Genomic DNA, 25916 nt, shown 5'->3' with positions numbered 1-25916 from the left:
TTTCTTCGTTAGCTGAACTGCGAGGTCGTACTGAAGATTAATGCTTCGAAATTTTTATTCTGTTCCCAATATTGTTTGATATATTACATGTAATGCATGTTACTCGACTTTCCCGCTTTGCTGACACAAGTTGTAATTCTCTGCCACCTGAGGGCTCCGAGTTGTAATGCGTTACATGTCGATGGGCAACGTGACTACACTGCTGAACAAAATCTAAACACCAAGAAGGAGTTCTGCGACATACACAAGAGTTGGTAAGCGTCTTTCTATACATGAAAGATAAAGTCTATTTAAATTTCGTACCAATTGCGTAATAGTGGCGCTAGTAGCGCTAGTGTGAGGGTGTAAATTAGGTTTGCTTTAAATACACGTGGTGATAGTCGGGAGCGTTAGCTACTTTTCAAATCGGATATGGTGAGTTGGTCTTAATCAAGAATGACTTTGAGGAGACAAAGGCTGAGTTTGGATGAAGTCGCGTAATAGGGCTACAAGAAGCTGGTTGGGTTGTTTGGGGGAAGAGACCAGACAGCGGGGTCATCGGTCTCATCGGATTAGGGAAGGATGGGGAAGGAAGTCGGCCGTGCCATGTCAAAGGAACCATCCCGGCATTTGCCTGGAGCGACTTAGGGAAATCACGGAAAACCTAAATGAGGATGGGAGTGGGCGAGCGGTTCTAGGCGCTACAGTCTGGAACCGCGCGGCCGCTACGGTCGCAGGTTCGAATCCTGCCTCGGGCATGGATGTGTGTGATGTCCTTAGGTTAGTCAGGTTAAATACACTCCTGGAAATGGAAAAAAGAACACATTGACACCGGTGTGTCAGACCCACCATACTTGCTCCGGACACTGCGAGAGGGCTGTACAAGCAATGATCACACGCACGGCACAGCGGACACACCAGGAACCGCGGTGTTGGCCGTCGAATGGGGCTAGCTGCGCAGCATTTGTGCACCGCCGCCGTCAGTGTCAGCCAGTTTGCCGTGGCATACGGAGCTCCATCGCAGTCTTTAACACTGGTAGCATGCCGCGACAGCGTGGACGTGAACCGTATGTGCAGTTGACGGACTTTGAGCGAGGGCGTATAGTGGGCATGCGGGAGGCCGGGTGGACGTACCGCCGAATTGCTCAACACGTGGGGCGTGAGGTCTCCACAGTACATCGATGTTGTCGCCAGTGGTCGGCGGAAGGTGCACGTGCCCGTCGACCTGGGACCGGACCGCAGCGACGCACGGATGCACGCCAAGACCGTAGGATCCTACGCAGTGCCGTAGGGGACCGCACCGCCACTTCCCAGCAAATTAGGGACACTGTTGCTCATGGGGTATCGGCGAGGACCATTCGCAACCGTCTCCATGAAGCTGGGCTACGGTCCCGCGCACCGTTAGGCCGTCTTCCGCTCACGCCCCAAAATCGTGCAGCCCGCATCCAGTGGTGTCGCGACAGGCGTGAATGGAGGGACGAATGGTGACGTGTCGTCTTCAGCGATGAGAGTCGCTTCTGCCTTGGTGCCAATGATGGTCGAATGCGTGTTTGGCGCCGTGCAGGTGGGCGCCACAATCAGGACTGCATACGACCGAGGCACACAGGGCCAACACCCGGCATCATGGTGTGGGGAGCGATCTCCTACACTGGCCGTACACCTCTGGTGATCGTCGAGGGGACACTGAATAGTGCACGGTACATCCAAACCGTCATCGAACCCATCGTTCTACCATTCCTAGACCGGCAAGGGAATTTGCTGTTCCGACAGGACAATGCACGTCCGCATGTATCCCGTGCCACCCATCGTGCTCTAGAAGGTGTAAGTCAACTACCCTGGCCAGCAAGATCTCCGGATCTGTCCCCCATTGAGCATGTTTGGGACTGGATGAAGCGCCGTCTCACGCGGTCTGCACGTCCAACACGAACGCTGGTCCAACTGAGGCGCCAGGTGGAAATGGCATGGCAAGCCGTTCCACAGGACTACATCCAGCATCTCTAGTATCGTCTCCATGGGAGAATAGCAGCCTGCATTGCTGCGAAAGGTGGATATACACTGTACTAGGGCCGTCATTGTGCATGCTCTGTTGCCTGTGTCTATGTGCCTGTTGTTCTGTCAGTGTGATCATGTGATGAATCTGACCCCAGGAATGTGTCAATAAAGTTTCCCCTTCCTGGGACAATGAATTCACGGTGTTCTTATTTCAATTTCCAGGAGTGTAGTTCTAAGTTCTAGGGGACTGCTGAGCTCAGAAGTTAAGTCCCATAGTGATCAGAGCCATTTGAACCATTTTTAAATTAGGATGGCCGGACGCGGGATTGAACCGTCGTCCTCCCGAATGCGAGTCCTGTGTGCTAGCCACTGCGCCCCCTCGCTCGGCACAAGAAGCTAGATACTGCAGAAAAACTTGGCAGGAATGTAGCCACTGAAAATGATTGCTGGCAGCGATGGCCACGAGAACGTATGGTCGCAAGAAGACTGAGCTCCTGACTGCCATGTGGCATTACTGAGAGTAAAGACCAACGCGTTCGGCACTTGTCTCTGGCGCATCTCACAGCAGCAATTTGAGCAGCATTTGACACTAAAGTGTCACCACTAACTGTTGCAAATCTTCACTTCAAGGGCAGCTCCGTGGCAGACTCCCTGTAGCCCGCATTCCACAGACACCAAACGACCATCATGACCGACTTCAGTGGCGTCAAGCGAGAGTTAATTGGAGGGCAGGTTGGAGGTCTGTTGTACTGGTTCTGCCTCGATGTCAGTGATGGCCGTGTGTTGGTTAGGAGAAGGCAAGTTGAACGCCTGCAACCAGCCTGTCGGTGTACTATACATATTGGACCTACACCTGGAGTTAAGGTCTGGGGCACTCGCGTTGTTATGTCATACTCTGACTGCAAATTTGTCCGTCAATCTACCATCCATGAACAGAATTCCACCGGCTGTATTCCAACTGTATAATACTTGGCCACATACCGCTCTTGTAACCCAACATGCTCTACAGAATGTCGACATGCTGACTCTGCCACCTCGATCACTGTCTCCAATCGAGGACATGCGGGACATCATCGGACGACAACTTCACTCTTATCGTCCCTGTTCTGACCGACCAGGTGCGACAGGCATGCGGCTCCATCCCAAACTGACATCCAGCGCCTGTAAAACACATTCCATACACGTTTGCATTCAACATTCTGGCGGCTACACCTGTTATTAATGTACCACTACTTCCCATTTACAGTGGCTTGTCCCTTAGTGGAAACCACTGAAATTATAAAAAGGAACTTGCTTAAACATAAAAACGTTGATAGGTTTACTCATGTGGAGCTCGAAGGTGCGGTCTGTAGTGGAAGCAGAACCTCTTAGCCTAGATCGCTATAAAAAACTTCATTGTAGAAAACCGGTTCCAATAAAACTAAGTTACCATCTTCATACCTGTAATAAAATTTTAAGAAGTCCTACAGACTGTTTCACAAAAGTGTAACATTAACCCACAGAGCAACCAATTGACAACATACCTTCGTAAAGGTTATTACAAGTATTTTGTGCCAGCTACACACAAATTCTTTCCATTGAATTTCCAGGTACATAAAACATCAAATGAGTAATTCGCTGGCACAACAAGATTAAAAACCTGTGTTCATCAGAATTTGTCAAAACACCATAACGATAACGTAACATGTCGTACCTACCAGCGCGTCATAAGAGCGACTGTCAATAGAATATGCATTTAACGAACTGACCACAGCACAAGAGCTGTTGCTGCACTACATCGATACTATCAGTAAAAGTCAAATAAAAATGTAAAAGCAAACATGATTCCCAAAACACATACATAAAAAATTCTGAATAAACCCTATACCCGATATTTACGATACTTACGTTATATCATTACAAAACTGCAAATAGTTTTTTTGACAGTATCGCTAAGTAGGCGACAAACATAATTACGAAAGACAAATAATCTTATCTAAGACTTATTATAAGAAACAGAAGTTAGACTGCATGCTAAAAAAATTTTTAGTAAATTGTTAAAATCAGAATACAGTTGTGTTCATCCCAATATGCGGGTCAACCAGTCCGAAAATTATACCATTATAGCGCATCGTATCATATTTAGTGCACCAAGAAACTTATTAGGCGATGGTATAGCCTATATCACGGCCATGAATGCTAGTTATGATACCAACGGAAAACGTCTGTAGCCAAGGAATACCAAACATGAGAAACCAAAACGCGATCCTGACGCAGAAATTTACGAAAGCACATACATTAACTTATATCGATATAAGCTATGGACAAACATAGTAATGTAGCAAACTATCTGTTTTCGTACATCAACCTACAAAAAGGCTATCCAATATGGACATAAACTTGAATAACCCATAGCATACGCCACAGACCAGGCGAAGGCCAAAAATAATTTATTTTAAATGCTAAGAAACTTCCCTTAATAAATCGATCTTTACACCATCGTAACTCGAGCTATACGTGCAGCAGCATACTGGTGGAAGTACTGAAGAACTAACCAGACTAGGCACGTAGTGCCTGTTTGCAACAGGATAACACTGAAGAGCAAAGGCTATAATTTTGCTAGATATCTACATTTGAAATACATCATCACTTTGTGACATGTATACTGCCACGTAGATCGCTGTCCACGTTCAAACCACTGTACAAAAAAATATTGAAGCAGTACTAGCAAAATATGAGACATCCAACTGACCAAATACTAGCGTATGTTTATCTTCTACCCACACAATGATATTAAATAGGATATTAAGAGATATTCAATGACCTTTCGTTTATACAGCAGTGCAGCTCAAGATCTACGTTCCCCAACGTAAAGCTGGTATTATTGCAGAACACATAAATTGAATCTGAGACACAATGACAACCTAGTTCCTGTAAGCATTAGTCCTGTATCTAAATAGTATCAAGTAGACCATCATACACCATAGCTCGAAGTCTACGTTAAATCATTTCCAGTAATTCCTGAAGAATTAGAGGTGAGGATCTGAAACATTTCTAGTACATAGCAACTGAATACCACCCTCCATCTGAAGAGTGGATGCCCAAAGCTTCGACAGATATCTACATTTGAAATATATTAACACTTATACGGCACATGCGCCACTATGCAGCCTGAGGTCTGCTTTCAAAACACACTAGACACCTAGCACCCATATGCAATAGAACAAAATCATCTTTTTATCTGCAGAGAAGACGGCAAAGCTTGGCTAGGTAACTACTTACGAAATATATCGTACATCTTTATTACTGTACAACGAAACCTGAAACCTGCACGCGTTCTATTTAGCGACGAAGCGTATTCACCAACGGGGGTAACGTAAACCGGCATAATATGCACTATTGGGCAACAGAAAATCCACGATGGCTGCGACAAGTGGAACATCAGCGATCTTGGCGGGTTAATGTATGGTGCGGCATTATGGCAGGAAGGATAATTGCCCCCCCCCCCCATTTTATCGATGGCAATCTAAATGGTGCAATGTATGCTGATTTCCTACGTAATGTTCTACCGATGTTATTACAAAATGTTTCACTGCATGACAGAATGGCGATGTACTTTCAACATGACGGATGTCCGCCACATAGCTCGCTTGCGGTTGAAGCGGTATTGAACAGCACATTTCATGACAGGTGGATTGGTCGTCCAGGCCCCATACCATAGCCCGCAAGTTCACGGTATCTAACGTCCCCGGATTTCTTTCTATGAGGAAAGTTGAATGATATTTGCTATCATGATCCGCCGACAAAGCCTGACAACATGCGTCAGCGCATTGTCAATGCATCTGCAAACATTACGGAAGGCGAACTACTCGCTGTTGAGAGCAAAGTCGTTACGCGTATTGCCAAATGCATTGTGGTTGACGGTCATCATTTTGAGCATTTATTGCATTAATGTGGTATTTACAGGTAATCACGCTGTAACAGGATGCGTTCTCAGAAGTGATAAGTTCACAAAGGTACATGTATCACACTGGAACAACCGAAATAAAATGTTCAACCGTACCTACGTTCTTATTTTAATTTAAGAAACCTACCTGTTACCAACTGTTCGTCTAAAATTGTGAGCCATATGTTTGTGACTATTAGAGCGCCATCTATCACAAAGCGAAAAAAATGGTCCAACTAAAACATCCATATTTCTTTACGTACTACGCGAATATGTAATAAAGAAATGGGGGTTCCTATTTTAAAAAGAAACGCAGGTGATACCCGTTTGACCTATGGCAGCGCCATCTAGCTGGCCAACCATAACGCCATCTGGTTTCCCCCTTCAAGCTAGACAAGTTTCGTTCTTTGTAGTTTTTTCGTTAGACGCTTATTTCGTGAGATATTTGGCCCAGTCACGATCAATGGACCACACTGTATAGGCATGCGAATAGTAACCAAGGCTGATTTGAAAACTTCAAATAATGTCTAACGAGTGATTATTGTTTCCCAAATAATGCATCGCATTAAACCCTTGCGAATCTGCTGCTCATGATATCGTATGTTACACGGTATTGTTTATCGAGTGAACTCCGCTTCAGTCAGTAGCTTCAAATTCATATCGCTCTGAGCACTATGGGACCTAACTTCTAAGGTCATCAGTCCCTTAGAACTTAGAGCTACTTAAACCTAACTAACCTAAGGACATCACAACACACGTCACTGCCCGAGGCAGGATTCGAACCTGCGACCGTAGCGGTCACGCGGGTCCAGACTGTAGCGCCTAGAACCGCTCGGTCACCCTGGCTAGTAGTCAGTAGCTTTTACACCCGTTAACCTACAACTATCGATTTATACAGCCCCTGACTTTTACAGCTAAATGTCCTAGACGAATGGTAGAATAGAGCACATCTCTGTATTTCAAAATATTTTTATTTAGTTTTTCCTATTCGAGCCTGTAAATGCCGAAATTTTCGCAAACGTTAGTGCAATAGTGACGATGTGCGAGACGAACTGCACAACTGGTCACACAGTTTTACAGTAAGCAGAAGGGAACAGCTTTCTGCAGCGATCACAGAGCAGCTGGCGGTACGAGTGGCTCCAGCGAACAGTCGCTGTCCTGCTCTGCTTCCGCTCATAAAGGCTGCTGCTATACAAGGCCACGCCCTCACCAGCCGACACAGTTGCGCATTCCTTTGAGGTCAGAAGAACCCGATATACGATGTATCAGATCTGACTATCGTTGCCTAGTGTACTTTTGGTCATCAAGCTGAAATTCTCAATACTAGGTCCCTTCCGAGTTGTCTTTTACAATATTAAACTTAAATGACTGGAATTTTAAGACCAGTAATTATACAGTAAACAAGTTTCTACAAGTATTCTACCTTAAACACTTCAAACTGGAAGAAGGGTTAAGATAAAATTGGCAAGCAGGTTTAAGTTAAACCTGTTAGGCAAAGTACACTGTATTACCCGAAAATTTGAATTCCAAAACTGACTAAATCCAGTAGGATCACTAGAAGAACCAATATTTATTCTGAATGTAAGAATTTTAAGAAATGTGAAGTTGAGAAGAAATAAAATAAAACTGTATTGTTACATACAGTAACTGAATTCTCCACTGACTCCAATCTCAACAATCTCTACATAGTCATCTACATAAATAACACGTTATCGCTATTAGTTACTCTCAAAACTAACAGTATTAGGAAGAAGGACAATAACACATTGCATAAAAAGAATAATTTAATTTTTAGGAGAAAACACCTTAGTAAATAACTCTCTATCATGTAAAGTGAGAGCACAGTATTACCAAGATTTTATTAATTGCACCTGGATAATCTTCGTGAATAGCGCTACGAAACAAGAATTAAGACCGAATCTCTAGTAAAGAAATACAGAGAGAATTATTTCTATTTTCTGCTACCAGTCACTTTTCCTTTGTTTTATGTTTAATTGAAAATATTGCAATGCTTTTCAAGTGTGTTTTGCTCGTCATCTGGCTTTTATGCATACAGAAAATAGTTACTTGAAGATAAATGTCTTAACCTAAATTAACGTAGAACTGTTTTGTTCTGTGTTCGCTGCTGGAATGGCTATTGGAATCTTTGGACAAAGGGGGAGGGGGTGCAACAGGTAGCCAGAAATCGATGTCCAGTGCAGCGTTCCGTTGTGCTGATGTGGAGCCGTGTATCTCTGTCTGTTATGGTTGACACTACAGCCTCTGTGGGATGCAGATAGTTTTGCATCCGTTGTTATGATAAGGTAACTGTGTGATGCACTCTTAATATGCCAGATGTTCACTTACAATTTTAGAGTCCCAAAGTGAGCAACTGACGTATAAAGAGCGTATCAAATGATTATCGCACCTTAACAACAGATGCAAAACTATCTGCTACCCACATAAGCTGTGGCGTCAGTCGCAACAGAGACACAGCTCCATGCCAGCAGAAGACACCACAGGATACCGGTTTCTGGCAACCCCCCACCCTCTCCCCTTTTCCCCTAATGCACCAATAGCCATTCCAGCAGCGAACAGTGAACAGAACAGTCATACGTTGAATTAGAGTTTGACATTTTATCTCTTTTATCTCTAAGCTACAATTTTCTGTCGCATAAACGCCTAATCATCAGAAAAACTTCTTTGAAACGCGTTGAAGCGTGTTAAATTAAATGTAAACCAAATAAAAGTGACCGGTAGTTGAAAATACAAATAATTTTTCCCACTGTAACGGTCCCTAAACTTAACCGGCCTGGCCAGAATTAATATAGAGAGAGCTCTAAATGTAAAGTTACTGTAACTAGTACCGCCGAAACAAAACATTTGTGCTTAATGAAGTATGTAGAAATAAACACCGTTTCTCAGAGTAATGCTACAGAAGGCCCACCACAGCTGCTGAAAGACAGTCGTGAGCCATTTTTTTCGTACAAGATGACGAAGCTTTTCAATAAGAAAGAAACATAATTTATAGCTCCAAATAATACATATTAATCATGATGATGGGCTTTCATGAAAATTCAATTTGTAACACAGGTCTATAGATGCTTCTACATGATTACTCTGCAATTCGCAATTAAGTGCCCAGCAGAGGATTCCACCTTCAAGTTGTTTCTCTACCATTCCACTCTCTAACAGCGTGCAGGAAAATTGAACATTTAAATCTTTCTGTGTAAGTTCTGATTTCTCTTATTTTATTATGATTATCATTACTTCCTATGTTGCTGGGTGCCAACAAAATATTTTCATATCCTGAGGAGAAAGATGATGAATGACATATCTTGACAAGATCCTTCTGCAACGAAAAACGCTTTTGTTGTGATAATTCCCGCACATATTACATCCGTGGCAACATCCCCCCTACTTTGCGCCAATACAAAACGAACTGCCCTTCTTTCGACTTCTTACGACACCCTCCGTTAGTCCTAACGGAGGTAGATCCCACACCACACAGCAATACTCCAGAACAGGAAAGACAAGCGTAGTGTAGGCAGTCTCTTTAGTAGACCTGCTGCATTTCTAAGTATTCTGGCAATCTCTTTGGTTGTTTTCTCCACTACATTATCCACATCATCGTTCCAATTTAAGTTATTCATCATTGTAATCACTAAGTATTTAGCTGAACTAACAGCCTTTAGATTTGTGTGACTTCCGTGCAACCGAAATATAGTGGACCTTTTAGTACTCATGTGGATGTACGCACGATTTAAATTGGATGTAAACGTCGCAGAAGACGAAGAAAAAGAAGAAACTTACTTCGTGACGACCGATATTTTGAAATGAGTAATCCAGATATGTTCTCACATATACTGGGAACAAAACATGTACTTTTACGAACAATATCACATCAGAACTGTTGTACACTTTAAGACAGACAACTTTAATTATTAATGTATACTGAAAACAGAAATGTTGAAGACATACACTGAAGAGACAAATAAACTGGTACACCTGCTTAACATCGTGTAGAGCTGCCGCAGTGACGTAGAAATGCCGCTACACGACATGGCATGGACTCGAAAATATCTGAAGTAGTGCTGGAGGGAACTGACACCATGAATCCAGCAGGGCTGTCCATAAATCCGTAAGAGTACGAGAGGTTGGAGATCTCTTCTGAACAGCACGTTGCAAGGCATCCCAGATATATTCAATAATGTCCATGTCTGGGGAGTCTGGTGGCCAGCGGAAGTGTCTAAACTCAGAAGAGTGTTCCTGGAGCTACTATGTAGCAATTCTGGACGTGTGGAGTGTCACATAGTCCTGCTGGAATTGCCCAAGACTGTCGGAATGCACAATGGACATGAATGGACGCAGGTGAACAGACAGGATGCTTACATACATGTCACCTGTCAGAGTTGTATCTAGACGTATCGGGGCTCCATATCACTCCACCTGCACACGCACCACACCATTACAGAGCCTCCACCAGTTTGAACGGTCCCCTGCTGACATGCAGGCTGTGGCTCTGAGCACTATGCGACGTAACTTCTGAGGTCATCAGACCCCTAGAACTTAGAACTACGTAAACCTAAATAACCTAAGGACGTCACACACATCCATGCCCGAGGCAGGATTCGAACCTGCGAGCGTAGCGGTCGCTCGGCTCCAGACTGTAGCGCCTAGAACCGCACGGCCACTCCGGCCGGCTGCTGACATGCAGGGTCCATTCATTCATGAGGTGTTCTCCATACGCGTACACGACCATCCGCTCGATACGATTTGAAACGAGACTCGTCCGACCATGCAACACGTTTCCAATCATACACAGATCAATGTCGGCGTTGACTGGCCCAGGCAAGGAGTAAAGCTTTGTGCCGTGCAGTAATCTAGGGCACACTAGCGGGTCTTCGACTCCGAAAGGTCATATCGATAATGTTTCGCTGAATGGTTCTCACGATGACACTTGTTGACGGCCCAGCATTGAAATCTACAACAATTAGCGAAAGGGTTGCACTTCTGTCACGTTAAACAATTCTCTTCAGTCGTCAGTTGATTCCTTTCTTGCTGGATCTTTTTCCTGCCGCAGCGATGTCGGAGAATCAATGTTTTGCCGGATTCCTGATATTTACGGTGCACTCATGAAATAATCGTACGGGAAAATCCCCACTTCATCGCTAACTCGGAGATGCTGTGTCGCCTGACATTATAGCGGCGGTAACCGATCTATCAATTGCGCCAGACACTTGTTGTCTCATACAGGCGCTGCCGACAGCAACGACGTAGTCTGCCTCTTTACATATCTCTGTATTTGAATACACATGTCTAGAGCAGTTTCCCTGCGCTTCATTGTATTTCGATTTACAATCATAACTACATTTCGCGGAGAGATCAAAACAGCTTGTTCCAGTGCTGATGGAATTAGTTTGCTGAAATCACAATATTTCCTTACAAATATTAACCCTTGCCAATGAACAGCAGATTATCTCCAAGCGAAAGAAGTGTGCATCCCGTAACTCTGCCTTTGATAAGACGTTTGTTCTAACCGTACATTTGGAAATGAGCTATCTTTTAACAATGTGGTGCACTTAATAACCCTCATATAATAATTAAAAATAATTAATTTGAGATTTAATCAGAACACAGAAAACAAACCTTTCACTAAAATCAATGTAGCTTTTATATAAGGAGATAAAATATTTATAGTTTTCATTTCCTGCATCAGAATGTTGGCTATATATATTTGAATATATTAATTATAGTATATATTAGTGGCAGTTGTTTTATTGACATTGTTTTGTTAGCGAGTAGTCTAGTTTCAGCATATGAAACTGCGTATGAGCTCTACTTAATAGTACTATATCAGGATTTCTAGTTTAATCAGATAAATGTGACTAATATTCTAAGTTAAAATTAGAAGCATCGGTAATCGATGTTAAAGAATATTTTGTAGCAAAATGTATACTGTGAAAAATTAGGACAAGCTTCACACTAAGATTATCATAAACTTGACACACTCCTAAACTTAGAAACTACAGAACGAAGTCAAACAATATCACTTGCAAGCGTACAATTTACAGAAATTTGATGAAAATGAAACACGTACACAAAATTTATGAAACTCTACAACTACAGTTATATCGACATACATTTATGAAATTCAACCTTCCTTCCTTGGAAAAAGAAAAGAGCAATACATATTAGCATACAGTGTTTAAGAAAACATAAGAATAATAAACCGATATAAGGTAAAGTAAATCAGAAGAAAATTTTAGGCCTGGTAAAAAGTTTCAAATACGAAGATTCACATTTTATATGGTCTATGCAAACTTATTAGAATTTAGTTCTGGCCTTCATCACATAGCTTAAGACATTAAACCCTGGAATATTGTCTATGGGATCCCCCATCCCTAATGTACCACCCCATTTCTCACTTTTTTTTAATAGCGATTCTTTCGACCGCTCTAGAATACAATGAGTTTTAAACGAATCGAGTAGAACAAATGGAATGGTGAACGGCTCAGTGTCTGGAATCGAATGGAACTATGAAAAATAAAGAGAAGTTCATGAATTCGTATAACATGATGGTACTAAGCTGAATTGAATGGAGCTATTGGAATCAAATATATATATTTTTCTGGAAAGGCTTTTTATACGTTACATATATTAGATAACATCTCAAAAGGCAGCCTCCGAAGTACCGAGATGAACAATACTTAAGAAAATAAGCAAAACATTTGTAGGATAACTGACATTCTTAATTTGTTTTCAGATAGTCGAATAAATCTGAATCGGATTCACTGCAGCAAGTATTAAAACACGTTCCTCGTTGTTCTAAAAACAGTAGCGCCGCTTCTTGGTGTCCGTCTTGTAAACCTAAATGTCTTTGCAGCTGGGATCAACTTGCATGTTTTCCAAATTCGTTCATTCATTTTATCTCTTGTTACGATGCACTGTGGTTTGATATTTCAAACAACCAACACTTATATATAAGGCGAATGATTCGACTAATAAAGAAAACAATTTTTTTATCTGGATACCATAGAAATCATGCCTTGGTGTCTAAATGGTAAAGTAGCAGACCGTGAATCGAACAAACTAGGTTTCAATTAATAGTCAGTTCTAGACTTTCTATCCGATACTTTTCTCTTCTTTCACCTACAGCAATGTTTGTTGATGTGAAAATACCGTGTTACATCGTGGCTAGGAATGAACATTAAACTATAGATCCACCTATAACTAGGTCTTTTACGTCATTTCAATCGTCGAAGGAAGACAACGGCACACAAACTATAATAGGACCACATCTCGTCAAGAACTGTGGGACTGTGGTGTTCAAATCAATATGTCACGCAAACCGTGACGAAAACAGGCAAATGTATTCTTCTACGAACATTTCTAAGCAAATAGATAATTTATAATTTAAAATTCGTAATATTTAACTGTTCAAATTAAAAAAGAGATTTTTTAAAATATGGATGTCTATTTTTTTTTAATCTAACGCTAATTTCAGGCAATATCAGTGCGCCTTTCACTGGTCCCTACACATTTGCCAGGACGCACAATTTCTAGAATAACAGCCGGAGCGATTAGGCGTGGGATAACAGCACAATAATAGACACAGCAACGATCCTAATGTGATTTTCCGGTAGAGTATCACATTGCGTCAGCTAAATTGTGGGCAGTCAGAAGCACACACTACGAGCAAAAATTTCAGGAAAACACACAAGATGGAGAAGACTGATCCATTTCATATAGCGAGTGAAATCGCACAATGGTTAAGATTCTACAGTAGCATTCGGAGCACAGCAGCTCATAATCTTAACTATCCAGATGCAGTTTCCCCATGGAGTTCCTGAAAAGTTAAGATCCTTTATAAGAGACGTCACCGAATCCTTTACCCATCGTTCCCCAGTCCATGTTTGTGTTTCGACTTTAATAATCTCATATCTTCAGATTACATTTTTTAATTTTATTTTTTGAGGATTTATTTTAATTACATTATTTTCTCCGCTGTGGAAGGAACACACTAAACCTTCACTGTTTATTTTTCATGAGATGAGGGTGCTTTGACGTTGATAACTAAATAAACTGTAGCATACACAGTCTTGTTCAAATTTTAGATGACTTGAACAGATAAAGATTACGGTTTCACTTCCATCACAGTTATCTGCAGGAATCGCTTTCAAGAGGTACTCCGGTTTTATGGTATCAAGAGGTTCCTGGGATATAATATACGTTCTTTAACTTCATACGTGACAGTAACTCGTGTTTCTGAACTTTGGCGTACAGTCAGTGATTACATAAATATTGCAATCTGCGGAAGTATGCTCACAAAAATATGTTGAGTTATTTTATGTCTCCCTTTTTCCCTATAACTAGTTTCAAGGTATTTTGTCAAAATTCTTTAGCTTATAGCATTATGGCTATGACGATCCTGTGATGTAATTTTAAGCAGCTGTTAGAGCTCTTGATATTGCAATTTCTATGTGTTGAATTTTTATATTTGTACCACTCTCTTGAAAGTATCACTCAATAAAGTGAAAAAAAGTCAGTACCTAACGATAGCTGTAAAGCCGAAACCACTGTGAGACTAGTCCTTATTCTACTGCGTTGTTAACTGTGTCCATTCCAGGCGAATATAAGATTCTGTGACAGTAGATTTAAATGGTTTGTTCGGAAAGTATAGTTTTCATAAAACATTCTGTTGTCGTCTCGATCCTGTCGTTTTTTGCATCTAAATTTTAGCATCGCTCGAATACTGGTTCTGATTGTTTGTCTTGCGTAGGTAAGATACTGTAATTACTATTGAAAACTGTTCTAGTTGTATGTCACATAGTAACACGTAATTCCCAACTCGGTAAACACAAATTTACTCCACGGAACTAGGTTACGGTCACTGATAAAACCCATCTTATTGTTTGATTTGCTTTTGGTTTTCGTATTTTCATTGCAGTATTTCGCCTATAATTAACCCTCGCTGCTATACCACATTGCTTAATCCCACAATTGAAGCTCTAATTCTATGGGCGATGGTGCTTTTCTGTCAGGCTGATTCCTCAGCCTTAATAAGTGCTTTAGCCGGCAACTTTGATTTATAGAAGAAAGAGTGCTAAGTATTTTGTCAAAGTGAATCACGTTCGACATAAAAAGTGTAGTAATATTTAGGTTTTTTTCTAAAAGTTTGGTGTTGCCATCGGTAGTGAAAGTAGAGTTTCGAACATAACTGTTATTAGTTACCTAAGGATTGTGAGAGAAACATGTCGTAAATAGGGCTACACGTGGGCGTGAGCACTGACATTATAAATTGAAGATGGTGTTAACGACGAATTCACTTTATACTCCTGTAATGCTTTCACTTTTCTTGTGCAGGCGTTTGGCGTGAACATCAACAAGTACCCGCAGATCAGGAAGTGGTACACGAGATCGAAGCAGGAGATGCTCGGCTTCGAAGAGCTGAACCAGGCCGGCGCCAATATGCTGGCCAGCATACTCAAGCAGAAGGCGCAAGAGAACGAGGGAGACAAGGAGCACACTTGAAGCACTTCCGTGTGACGTCACGTCACGTCACGTCACGTCACGTCTCTGTCGCTGCACGTCACCTTCCAGTCACAGGGCAACTCAGCAAAAGGCAGCCATTCTTAGCATTTGTACCGACAGATACCTTTGCCTGTATATACTCAAATAAATATGCAAACCACTATCTTCACCCTCTTTCCTAAGATTGACGTCAATATACCAGATCTGCCGAACGATTCTGGAATAGTTGGTCAGGACGAAAATACGATAATAATTTTTTTCAGAATGGCTAACATTTTCCTGAACTGCGACTCCTGTCTGTCTTTATTAGTATTAGTGTATGGCTGTGAAACACTGAAGTGTTTACTTGTTTACACGTAGCACATGTCATGTTAACTATGAAAGTTATGATGTGTGTAACACTTATAAACTGTTCCTGACGTTTCCGTTTGTTAAAATCGTAGCATGTAAATCCAACTACAACGTTTCTTATCACGGATGCGAAGCCAGATATACTGTGACGTTACTTTATTAAACTGTACACACAGTTTCAAACTTTAATTTTAATTGCTTATTTGTGTAACTGATTTGCAACTCTCTTCTTATGAGGTTGTCTATTGCTATAAAATGTTAACTGAAATTATCTGTTGCATGCAGATTTTTAATCAGAGAAATTTACGAGTATTTATCTTGGAAGAATTACTCTGCCAAATATGCTTGTAACATACTCTCGGTCAGCGCTCCGCAACCAGTATGCAGCCAGAAGGCAAAAGGTCTGAAGTGAACATATACATATTATTGTAAGAAATATAGGAAAGTCGAATTTAAACATTGTGAGTTTTTCTGTTTTTAAAGAAATTAAATGTCATTTATCTCCTTTGATTTTAAGTAGGGAGATGCTTGTTTGTTCTTTAACTGTCTAATACCAACAACTTAATTCATTTACTCATTACTGTTGTTATATCTTTCTAATCTTAATTTAATTGCGTTCTCGTCTAAGCCACTACAATGTGCCGCTAGGATGCGAGTACTTTGTAACACAGCGGCTCTCGTGTACGGATGGCTGTACCTGCTTTGCCTGAAAATTCCGACATTGGCAGAACTGTCCCTTCCTTGTTACTTTTATTGCCTTGTTTTGATATTTCTTCCAGCTTTTAGCAGCTTCTTAAACTTTACTGCTCTCTTCGTTCGCTGGCAAAGGACCCAGACATTGTCAGACGACAGTACAGTATTTCAGTTCAACAATGATAGTGATAAGTTCTTTGTACGAAATTGTCAGTCCTCGGCTGTAGGTCGTGAAATCATCCACGAAACAAAAGAAAGCAGTTTACCGGCTTTATAGTGATAATTATATATCTTAGCTTTGTGTGTGTGTGTGTGTGTGTGTGTGTGTGTGTGTGTGTGTGTGTCACCACAAATCGTGCCAAGTCGCCAAGTGTGTTGAGTGTGTTGAAAAACTCAATAATGCTGCTAAGGTTCCCAGTAAACAGAAACGATATTTGTCATCAAAACATTCCTTCCTATCAAGTAAGTATGTGAATTATTTTCGTTGGTTGCTGGAAGAAAAAAGAAACGAGTGTAGCTCATGACTACGTCAGTAAGTGTTTCGCAAAAAGTACGGGAAGCTAGCAATAAAATAGCGGAACTTATGGTACAGGCCAAAAACCACATACAATAGCAGAAAAATTGTTAATGTCCATGTGTAAAGAAATGGTAAAAATACTCTATGTATTCTACGCTGCTACTGAAATTTCAGAAATTTCTCGCTTTGCTTACACCGTCAGCTCCGGAATTAATGATACGCCCAGTGACATCGAAGGCATTTTGAAGGAAAAATTGAAGAGCATTTCAGATCGACGCATCCATCGATAGTGGCCGTCACACACATATTTTTCCGACATAAGGTATGTTGACGGGGATGTAGCTGCATGTAATTTCCTTCTTTTTTTTCCAAGAACAACCCGAACGAGCAATCCGTGAAGAATTATTTCCTGGGACTATTGAAAATTTGGTCCATAATGAATTAGCGTGGGAAGACTGTGTTAGAGATTTTACAGATGAAGTCGATTCTATGACAGGCCAAATGAAAGGATTCGTGACTCAAACACGCGAAGTTATTTCCCACCCTTACCACTTATTGCAGTAAATTAATCCACTCTGTTTTTCACATATTAAAAAGCTTGTCACTAATGTTCCTATTCAGTAGTCACTCCTAGCTTATGCCTTCAGTATTCTGCCTAAAACTTAAGTATCTCACTGTTTCCACAGTACTCTCATATCATTTGCCGTCTTCAAGCTGACGTCCACCACTCCTGAAGTCCTAAAACGGCCTTCACAAGCTCATTTTTGTCACAGTTATATTATGTCAGTACTCTTACATAGCGTGGCATTGAGAGGTCAAGAATGGCACAATAATAACGCTCAGTATACACTGAAGAGCCAAAAAAACTGGTATACCGGCCTCGTATTGTGTAGGACCGCGGCGAGGAAGCAGAAGTGCCCCAACAAGACGTGGCAGGCGTATGTCTGGAGTAGTGCTGGAGGGAATAGACACCATGAATCCTGCCCGGCTGTCCACAAATCCATGTGAATACGAAGGGGTGGAGATCTCTTCTGAACAGCACGTTGCAAGGCATCCCAGATATGCTCAATAATGTTCATGTCTGGGGAGTTTGGTGGCCAGCGGAAGCGCCTACATTCAGGAGAGTGTTCCTGCAGCCACTGTGTAGCGTTTCTGGATGTGTGAGGTGTCGCATTGTCCCACTGGAATTGCCCAAGTACGTCGGAATACACAATGTACATGAATGTATGCCGATGATCAGAGAGGATGCTAACGTACGAGTCACCTGTCAGAGTCGTATCTAGACGTATCAGGGGTCCCATAATACTCAAAATGCACACTCTTCAATTATAGAGCCTCCACCAGCTTGTACAGTCCCCTGTAGACATGCAGGTTCCGTGCATTCATGAGGTTGTCTCCATACCCGTACACGCCCATCCGCTTGATACAATTTTAAACGAGACTCGTCCGACCAGGCAATATGTTTCCGGTCATCAACAGTCCAATGGCGGCGTTGACGGACCCCGGCGAGGAGTAAAGCTTTGTGTCGTGCCGTCATCAAGGGTACAAGAGCTGGCCTTCGGCTCCGAAACCTCTGATCGATGACGTTTCGTTGAATGGTTCGCACGCTGCCACTTGTTGATGGCCCAGCACCGAAACCTGCAGCAGTTTGCGGTAAGGGTTGCACTTCTGTCACGTTGAACGATTCTTTTCAGTCGTTGTTGGCCCCTTCTTGCGGGAACTTTTTCCGGCGGCAGCGATGTCAGAGATTCGATGTTTTACGGGATTCCTGACATTCACGGTGCACACATGAAATGGTCGTACAGGAAAATCCCCACGTCATCGCTACCTTGGACATGCTGTGTCCGATCGCTCGTGCGCCGACTATAACACCATGTTCAAACTCAATTAAATCTTGTTAACCTGCCATAGTAACAGCAGTAACAGATCTAACAACTACGTCAGACTCTTACTGTCTTGTATAGGCTTTGCCGACCGCAGCGCCGTATTCTGTCGGTTTATATATCACTGTATTTGGATATGCACTCCTATTTCAGTTTCTTTGTCACTTTAGTGTAGTATATGTCGGGAAAGCGTCACTTGGAACTCTACTTTCATAGCGAGCATGTCGCCACTCGACGGTGAGGAGCTACTTGACTTGCAAAACAAAATCAGAAATCATGGAGAACCGGCGTAACAAGATTAAAAAGCTTCCAGTGAACATCTCAGCGGACCAGGGGCTCACTCGCTGGTGAACAGATCCGTAAACCTTAACAACATATTTACAAATTAAACTCGTTAATTGTGTAATTTATTAATTTACCGAATATATGTGCTGCTTATGTATTCTACCACTGTAATAACGAAATTAAAAAAATTATATACTGATTACTGATGGAAAGCTTATATCAGATCTTGTGTCTGTGCTGTGGTAACAGCTGTTGCAAGAAAAATAAGCATATCTGATCGCTGGGCATATCACCTGGCCTCATATGCCAATTCTGAGAACATTTCTGTTTACTGTCATGACACCACGATCTTGAGTTTCCTCTGCTATTGTGAAGATTAGGTATCTGGCATTCCCATGTCAATGAACAATTACTTTTCTTCAAAGTACTACATGGTGCTTTAACATATATCTTGCAGCCTGTTCCGAGCGAGGTGGAGCAGATGTTAACACATTGCACTCACATTCGGGATTATGGCGGTTCAAACCCGCGTCCAGCCATCCAGATTTAGATTTTACGTGATTCATGCAAATGCCGGGATGGTTCTTTTGAGAGAGCACAGCCGACTTCCTTCTACATCCGTCAATAGTCTGATGGGACCGATGACCTCGCTGTTTAGTCCCCGCCCCCGAATCAACCCACTTCCTGATCTTTATCTCTCACTCTCGCTAGGAATTGCTGTATACCGCTCAACACTGCTCCTGCAAACTACAATATCATGTAGGATCATCCGATTTGGCACGTCTATATTTCTGAAACTAACAAACACATACAATGAATATTGTTTTCGATGAACGGGAAACTCAAAAAGTTTTTTTCATAACCTTTCGTAGGTGCTCAGTATGCCCCCCTTGAGATGCACGGCAAACGTCAATGCGGTATTCGGACTGTTCCCACACTGCAGCGAGCATGTCTTCAGTTGTAGCTTCCACATTTGCTGTTATTCATTGTTGTTGGTATCGGGGTCACATAAACAGAGTCTTTTATAAATCCCCACAATAATCACATACAGTCAGGTTCAGTGACCTTGGAGGCCATTAATGTGAGGCTGCAGAATGAAATTTTCACTCTGCAGCGGAGTGTGCGCTGATAGTAAACTTCCTTGCAGATTAAAACTGTGTGCCGGACCGAGACTCGAACTCGGGACCTTTGCCTCTCGCGGGCAAGTGCTCTACCAGCAGGAGACGAGGTACTGGCGCGACGTGAAGCTCTGAGGACGGGGCGTGCTTCGTACTTGGGTAGCTAAGATTGTAGAGCACTTGCCCGCGAAAGGCAAAACTCCTGATTTCGAGTCTTGGTCCGGCACACAGTTTTGATCTGCCAGGAAGTTTCAACGTAAGGCTGAATCATTTGGTCCAATGCGACAGATGCATCGTTCAATAATCCTTTCATTTAAAAATTCCTGCGCTTCCAGATGCCACTATGACGGTGCCCCATCCTGCTGGTAAATGAAGTCGCTCGAATGAGTCTCCAACTGTCGGAAAAGAAAGTTCTCAAGCATATCGAGATAATGCGCTTCCTGTATCAATGTTCTTGTCAGAAAAATTGGACCGTTCACCTTTTCCCGTGAAACTGCAGAAAACACATTAAATTTTTGATAGTCTTTCTCATGTTATACAACTTCATGTGGTTGTTCCGTACCCGATATTCTCGAATTATGACACTTACCTTTCCATTTAAACAGCCTCGTCAGTATACACTAAATGTGGAAGAAAGCTGTCATCCTTACGGACATCGGGTACATGTTGAGCTGTCGAGCTGTAATGCAAGCCGTCTTCTGCGGACTCCTTGTGAAACTACGGCGGATGCGATCGACGTCTGTGTCAGACACTCGGGGAAGGCCCGGCGATTTGCCTTTACACAAACAACATCTTTTTCGGAATTGTTCATGCCATCTTCTAATGCTCTGTGCTATAGCAGGATCCACACAATACCTAATTCGAAAGTGTCGATGAACAGTTATTACTGGCCCGCACTGCGCTTTCTATTGTCGCAACACGATTTTTACTCGATCGGAAGTGGGCGCACACTGCTGCTACCATGTAAAACTCGAGAGTTTGCTTTTTCTAACAGCACGTTGTTCACGCACATACCTCAAATAAAATAGTAGTTATGATACTTTTTAAATGATGATTCTTTTTGAAACACTCTGTGTACTGCACAGTGTACCGAGGAAGCAATAATATTTTTGAAGCTCAGCAGTGTTCTTCGATATATAGCGCAAACAACATAGACCTCAGACGGTCAATATTATTCTGCAGTACTCAGCACTGCACAGAAAGAACTGAGTCTATGAAGGCCCCTTAAGCCACTGCCTGTTCTGTTCTCACATTGCCCACGCTGTGGCGTCCCCTTCAAATGGTTCAAATGACTCTGATCACTATGCGACCTAACTTCTGAGGTCATCAGTCGCCTATAACTTAGAACTAGTTAAACCTAACCTACGGACATCACACACATCCATGTCCGAGGCAGGATTCGAACCTGCGACCGTAGCGGACGCCCGGTTCCATACTGTAGCGCCTAGAACCGCACGGCCACTCCGGCCGGCGGCGTCCCGTTCCTTTGTGTTTTTCGTGTGTTGGCATCGCATGCTCTGCTTTCCGCCGATTGCACCACACGGCTTGATACAGTGCGCCGAAGTCAACAATGTTGTTCTAAACAATTTCTCTTTCTTGTAGGTGCTTTTACTTCTAAAACTTCTACATAAAGATGAGGTTGAGGTTTATTTACATATTCAATAGTTTCAGTTATTCAGCATTTAATAGAAAGTGAGATGACACCGAGATTTTGAAATATATTGGTCACCTTACGGTCGTTCCATTTTGAGAATCACTATTCTACAATGCTGAACTGTCAGAGGCAATAGCTCTGTTTCAGGCGGGTTCATATTTTCAATGGATGAGTATTAAAGAGACAAAGTTTGTTTACTCCAGCCCATGCATGTTATAGCAGAACGGAAAAATGGCAGCAGATGGGACCGAGCGAGGTGGCGCAGTAGTTAGCACACTGGACTCTGGACGCAGGACGACGGTTCAATCCCCCGGCAGGGTAGCTCAGAGTGTTCGGTCAGAGGGTCAGGTGTCCTCTGTAATAAAAAGAGTAAATGGATCAACGATAAACTTCAACGGTGTTATGGGACATTCGCTCCGAACAAACGCAACGAACTATACCGAACAAAATAAGATGAAAAAAAAATCTCGTATCCAGTCATCCTGATTTAGGTTTCCCGTGATTGCCCTTATTACCATTTTCATTAAAAAAAAATACCACTCATTTGAGCAAACAATTGTTGAAGATGTGCAAGATAAACTGCCTCATGGCCCAAAACTTTAATAAAAGCAGAGTTACTGTTACATAGAATTAACTTCACAACTAAAATAAAAAAACTTCTGATGTAAGTTGAATAAACAAATTTTGACCCAGCCATATAATAGTCCCTTACGAATGCTAATACGGTAACACAGTTTATAGCAAGCAAGTTTTCAAACTATTCAAGTGTAAGTTGTCTTAACAGCGAAAGTCTATCACAATTGAGGAACCTGATTAAGAACCCGGAAATCTGCAACTTACAGAGAAAACCACAAAAAGAGCAAACAGAATTAAGCACACTATTGACGGCTGACGTACTACATAGCCGCGTGTCTGAATTTCGAGCGCGAAACGCGAGCGGCAACAACAACCAGCACGGGCTGCGCACTAACAACAGTTTCTGTAGCACACACAACACCAACACTAATATACAATTCACTTAAACCACCATAACGGTAAAATACAGGATCATCAACGTAGTGGCCGGCTGAGGTGGCCGAGCTGTTCTAGGAGCGCCGCGCCCAATTCACCTCGCCGCCAGTGCGCTGAGGGCCGTTCCGCTGCAGCTGTTTCTTACTGGGGCGTGCTGTTGCTTACAAGAGTAAGCCTAACACAGGTCTTTAAAATCTCATAATAATTCCTGTGCATAAAATCACTTTGCTCGTTAAGTAGTAGGCCTGGGGTTTTTTCTTTGATGTGCGTAGATTCCTATCTCTTCGAGTACGTTGAGATAGAGACTTTTTGGAGCTTTATGTAGCACCTCCATTTGTTCATTTATATTACTCACTTCATGTCTATTCTCTTTTACATGTGTTCCAAATGCTGTTCGATTACTGCGACTGCAATGTTCCCTGTATCGAATTTCAAAATTCCGCCCTGTTTGTCCTATATAATAACTGTCACATTCAGCACATTTAATCTTATATACTCCGGAATATTGTATTTCATTTGTTTTGTCGTTGCTGGTTTATATCTTAGTCAATGTACCATTTGCCCTTCGTTCTGAAATGCCACTGCGATGTTTTGTGGAAAGCATTTAGCAATTCTTTCCGACGCACGCCCTTTATATGTCAGGGTGACAAACTTCTTCTCAACTTTAATTTTCTTAGAATCGCTACTGATGCTTGCGGATTCGTTTCTGATCTTGTTAAACATACGTGTAACGCCTTGTGTCCTGTATCCGTTAGCTGCTGCTACTTGCTTAATAATACCTAGTTCTTTCTGCAACTCATCTTCCTTTAGTGGCAATCTGAGGGCTCTGTTGCACATTGCATGGAAGTACGCTCTTTTATGCTGTGCCGGGTGGTGCGACGTCGCTACTATGATGTCGGAGTAAGTGTCTTTTACACTCCTGGAAATGGACAAAAGAACACATTGACACCGGTGTGTCAGACCCACCATAATTGCTCCGGACGCTGCGAGAGGGCTGTACAAGCAATGATCACACGCACGGCACAGCAGACACACCAGGAACCGCGGTGTTGGCCGTCGAATGGCGCTAGCTGCGCAGCATTTGTGCACCGCCGCCGTCAGTGTCAGCCAGTTTGCCGTGGCATACGGAGCTCCATCGCAGTCTTTAACACTGGTAGCATGCCGCGACAGCGTGGACGTGAACCGTATGTGCTGTTGACGGACTTTGAGCGAAGGCGTATAGTTGGCATGCAGGAGGCCGGGTGGACGTACTGCCGAATTGCTCAACACGTGGGGCATGAGGTCTCCACAGTACATCGATGTTGTCGCCAGTGGTCGGTGGAAGGTGCACGTGCCAGTCGCCCTGGGACCGAACCGCAGCGACGCACGGATGCACGCCAAGACCGTAGGATCCTACGCAGTGCCGTAGGGGACCGCACCGCCACTTCCCAGCAAATTAGGGACACTGTTGCTCCTGGGGTATCGGCGAGGACCATTCGCAACCGTCTCCATGAAGCTGGGCTACGGTCCCGCACACCGTTAGGCCGTCTTCCGCTCACGCCCCAACATTGTGCAGCCCGCCTCCAGTGGTGTCGCGACAGGCGTGAATGGAGGGACGAATGGAGACGTGTCGTCTTCAGCGATGAGAGTCACTTCTGCCTTGGTGCCAATGATGGTCGTATGCGCGTTTGGCGCCGTGCAGCTGAGTGCCACAATCAGGACTGCATACGACCGAGGCACACAGGGCCAACACCCGGCGTCATGGTGTGGGGAGCGATCTCCTACACTGGCCGTACACCTCTGGTGATCGTCGAGGGGACACTGAATAGTGCACGGTACATCCAAACCGTCATCGAACCCATCGTTCTACCATTCCTAGACCGGCAAGGGAACTTGCTGTTCCAACAGGACAATGCACGTCCGCATGTATCCCGTGCCACCCAACGTGCTCTAGAATGTGTAAGTGAACTACCCTGGCCAGCAAGATGTCCGGATCTGTCCCCCATTGAGCATGTTTGGGACTGGATGAAGCGTCGTCTCACGCGGTCTGCACGTCCAGCACGAACGCTGGTCCAACTGAGGCGCCAGGTGGAAATGGCATGGCAAGCCGTTCCACAGGACTACATCCAGCATCTCTAGTATCGTCTCCATGGGAGAATAGCAGCCTGCATTGCTGCGAAAGGTGGATATACACTGTACTAGTGCCGACATTGTGCATGCTCTGTTGCCTGTGTCTATGTGCCTGTGGTTCTGTCAGTGTGATCATGTGATGTATCTGACCCCAGGAATGTGTCAATAAAGTTTCCCCTTCCTGGGACAATGAATTCACGGTGTTCTTATTTCAATTTCCATGAGTGTATATAGACGCCGGAAACGTGCCTGCCTCCCTCTTTTCTGACGGTCAAATCTAAATAGTTAATCGCCCCACTGTTTTCCATTTCTAGTGTGAATTGAATTTTTGGATGCTGCTCGTTTAGAACTTTAGTCATTTCCACTACGTCTTCTTCTTTCCTTTGAATAATAAAATAGTGTCGTCAACATACCGTCTGTAATAAATTAACTTCTCCTTAATTTCTGGAAAAGAGCTAAAAACTTTGTTCTCAAAGTCATTCATAAAAATTTCAGCTAAAATGCCTGATAGACTGTTCCCCATAGCTAAACCTTCATCTTGAATAAAAACTTTATCGTTAAAGATAAAACTATTAAAACTCAGTGTGAACTCTAGCATATCTAGGAGTTCGACGATTTCACCCATGCTCATTGACTTATTTTTTATCAGGTTTTTCCTTATAATTTGTAAAGTTTCCGGTATTGGTATATTAGTGTATAGGTTCACGACGTCCAATGAGGCTAGGACTGCATCCTCTGGGATTGCAATGTCCTTCACTTCGTTCGCAAAACACACACTATTTTTTACGTTGTAAACTTGCTCGTATTTATACGCAGATTTTAACTTACGGTACAAAGCCTTATTCAAGAGCTCATTAACGGCTTCTTTCCCATTGCAAATAACACG

The 25916-nt window shown here is 42.9% G+C and overlaps 1 protein-coding gene across 1 annotated transcript in view; it reads left to right on the top strand.

Moving 5' to 3' along the window:
* LOC126336736 (glutathione S-transferase D7-like) overlaps positions 1-16303 on the top strand; it is a 94292-nt gene extending 77989 nt beyond the window's left edge. The window contains exon 6 of the mRNA XM_050000732.1: positions 15242-16303. Coding sequence (XP_049856689.1) covers positions 15242-15409 — 168 coding nt within the window. The 3' untranslated portion in view covers positions 15410-16303. The remainder of the gene's footprint in view (positions 1-15241) is intronic.
* The last annotated feature ends 9613 nt before the right edge of the window (positions 16304-25916 follow it).

This window comes from Schistocerca gregaria, chromosome 2 (genome assembly GCF_023897955.1).
Source record: "Schistocerca gregaria isolate iqSchGreg1 chromosome 2, iqSchGreg1.2, whole genome shotgun sequence".
Lineage (NCBI taxonomy): Eukaryota > Metazoa > Arthropoda > Insecta > Orthoptera > Acrididae > Schistocerca > Schistocerca gregaria.
The sequence above is the reverse complement of the archived record's forward strand: the minus strand, read 5'-3'. Positions and strand labels throughout refer to the sequence as shown.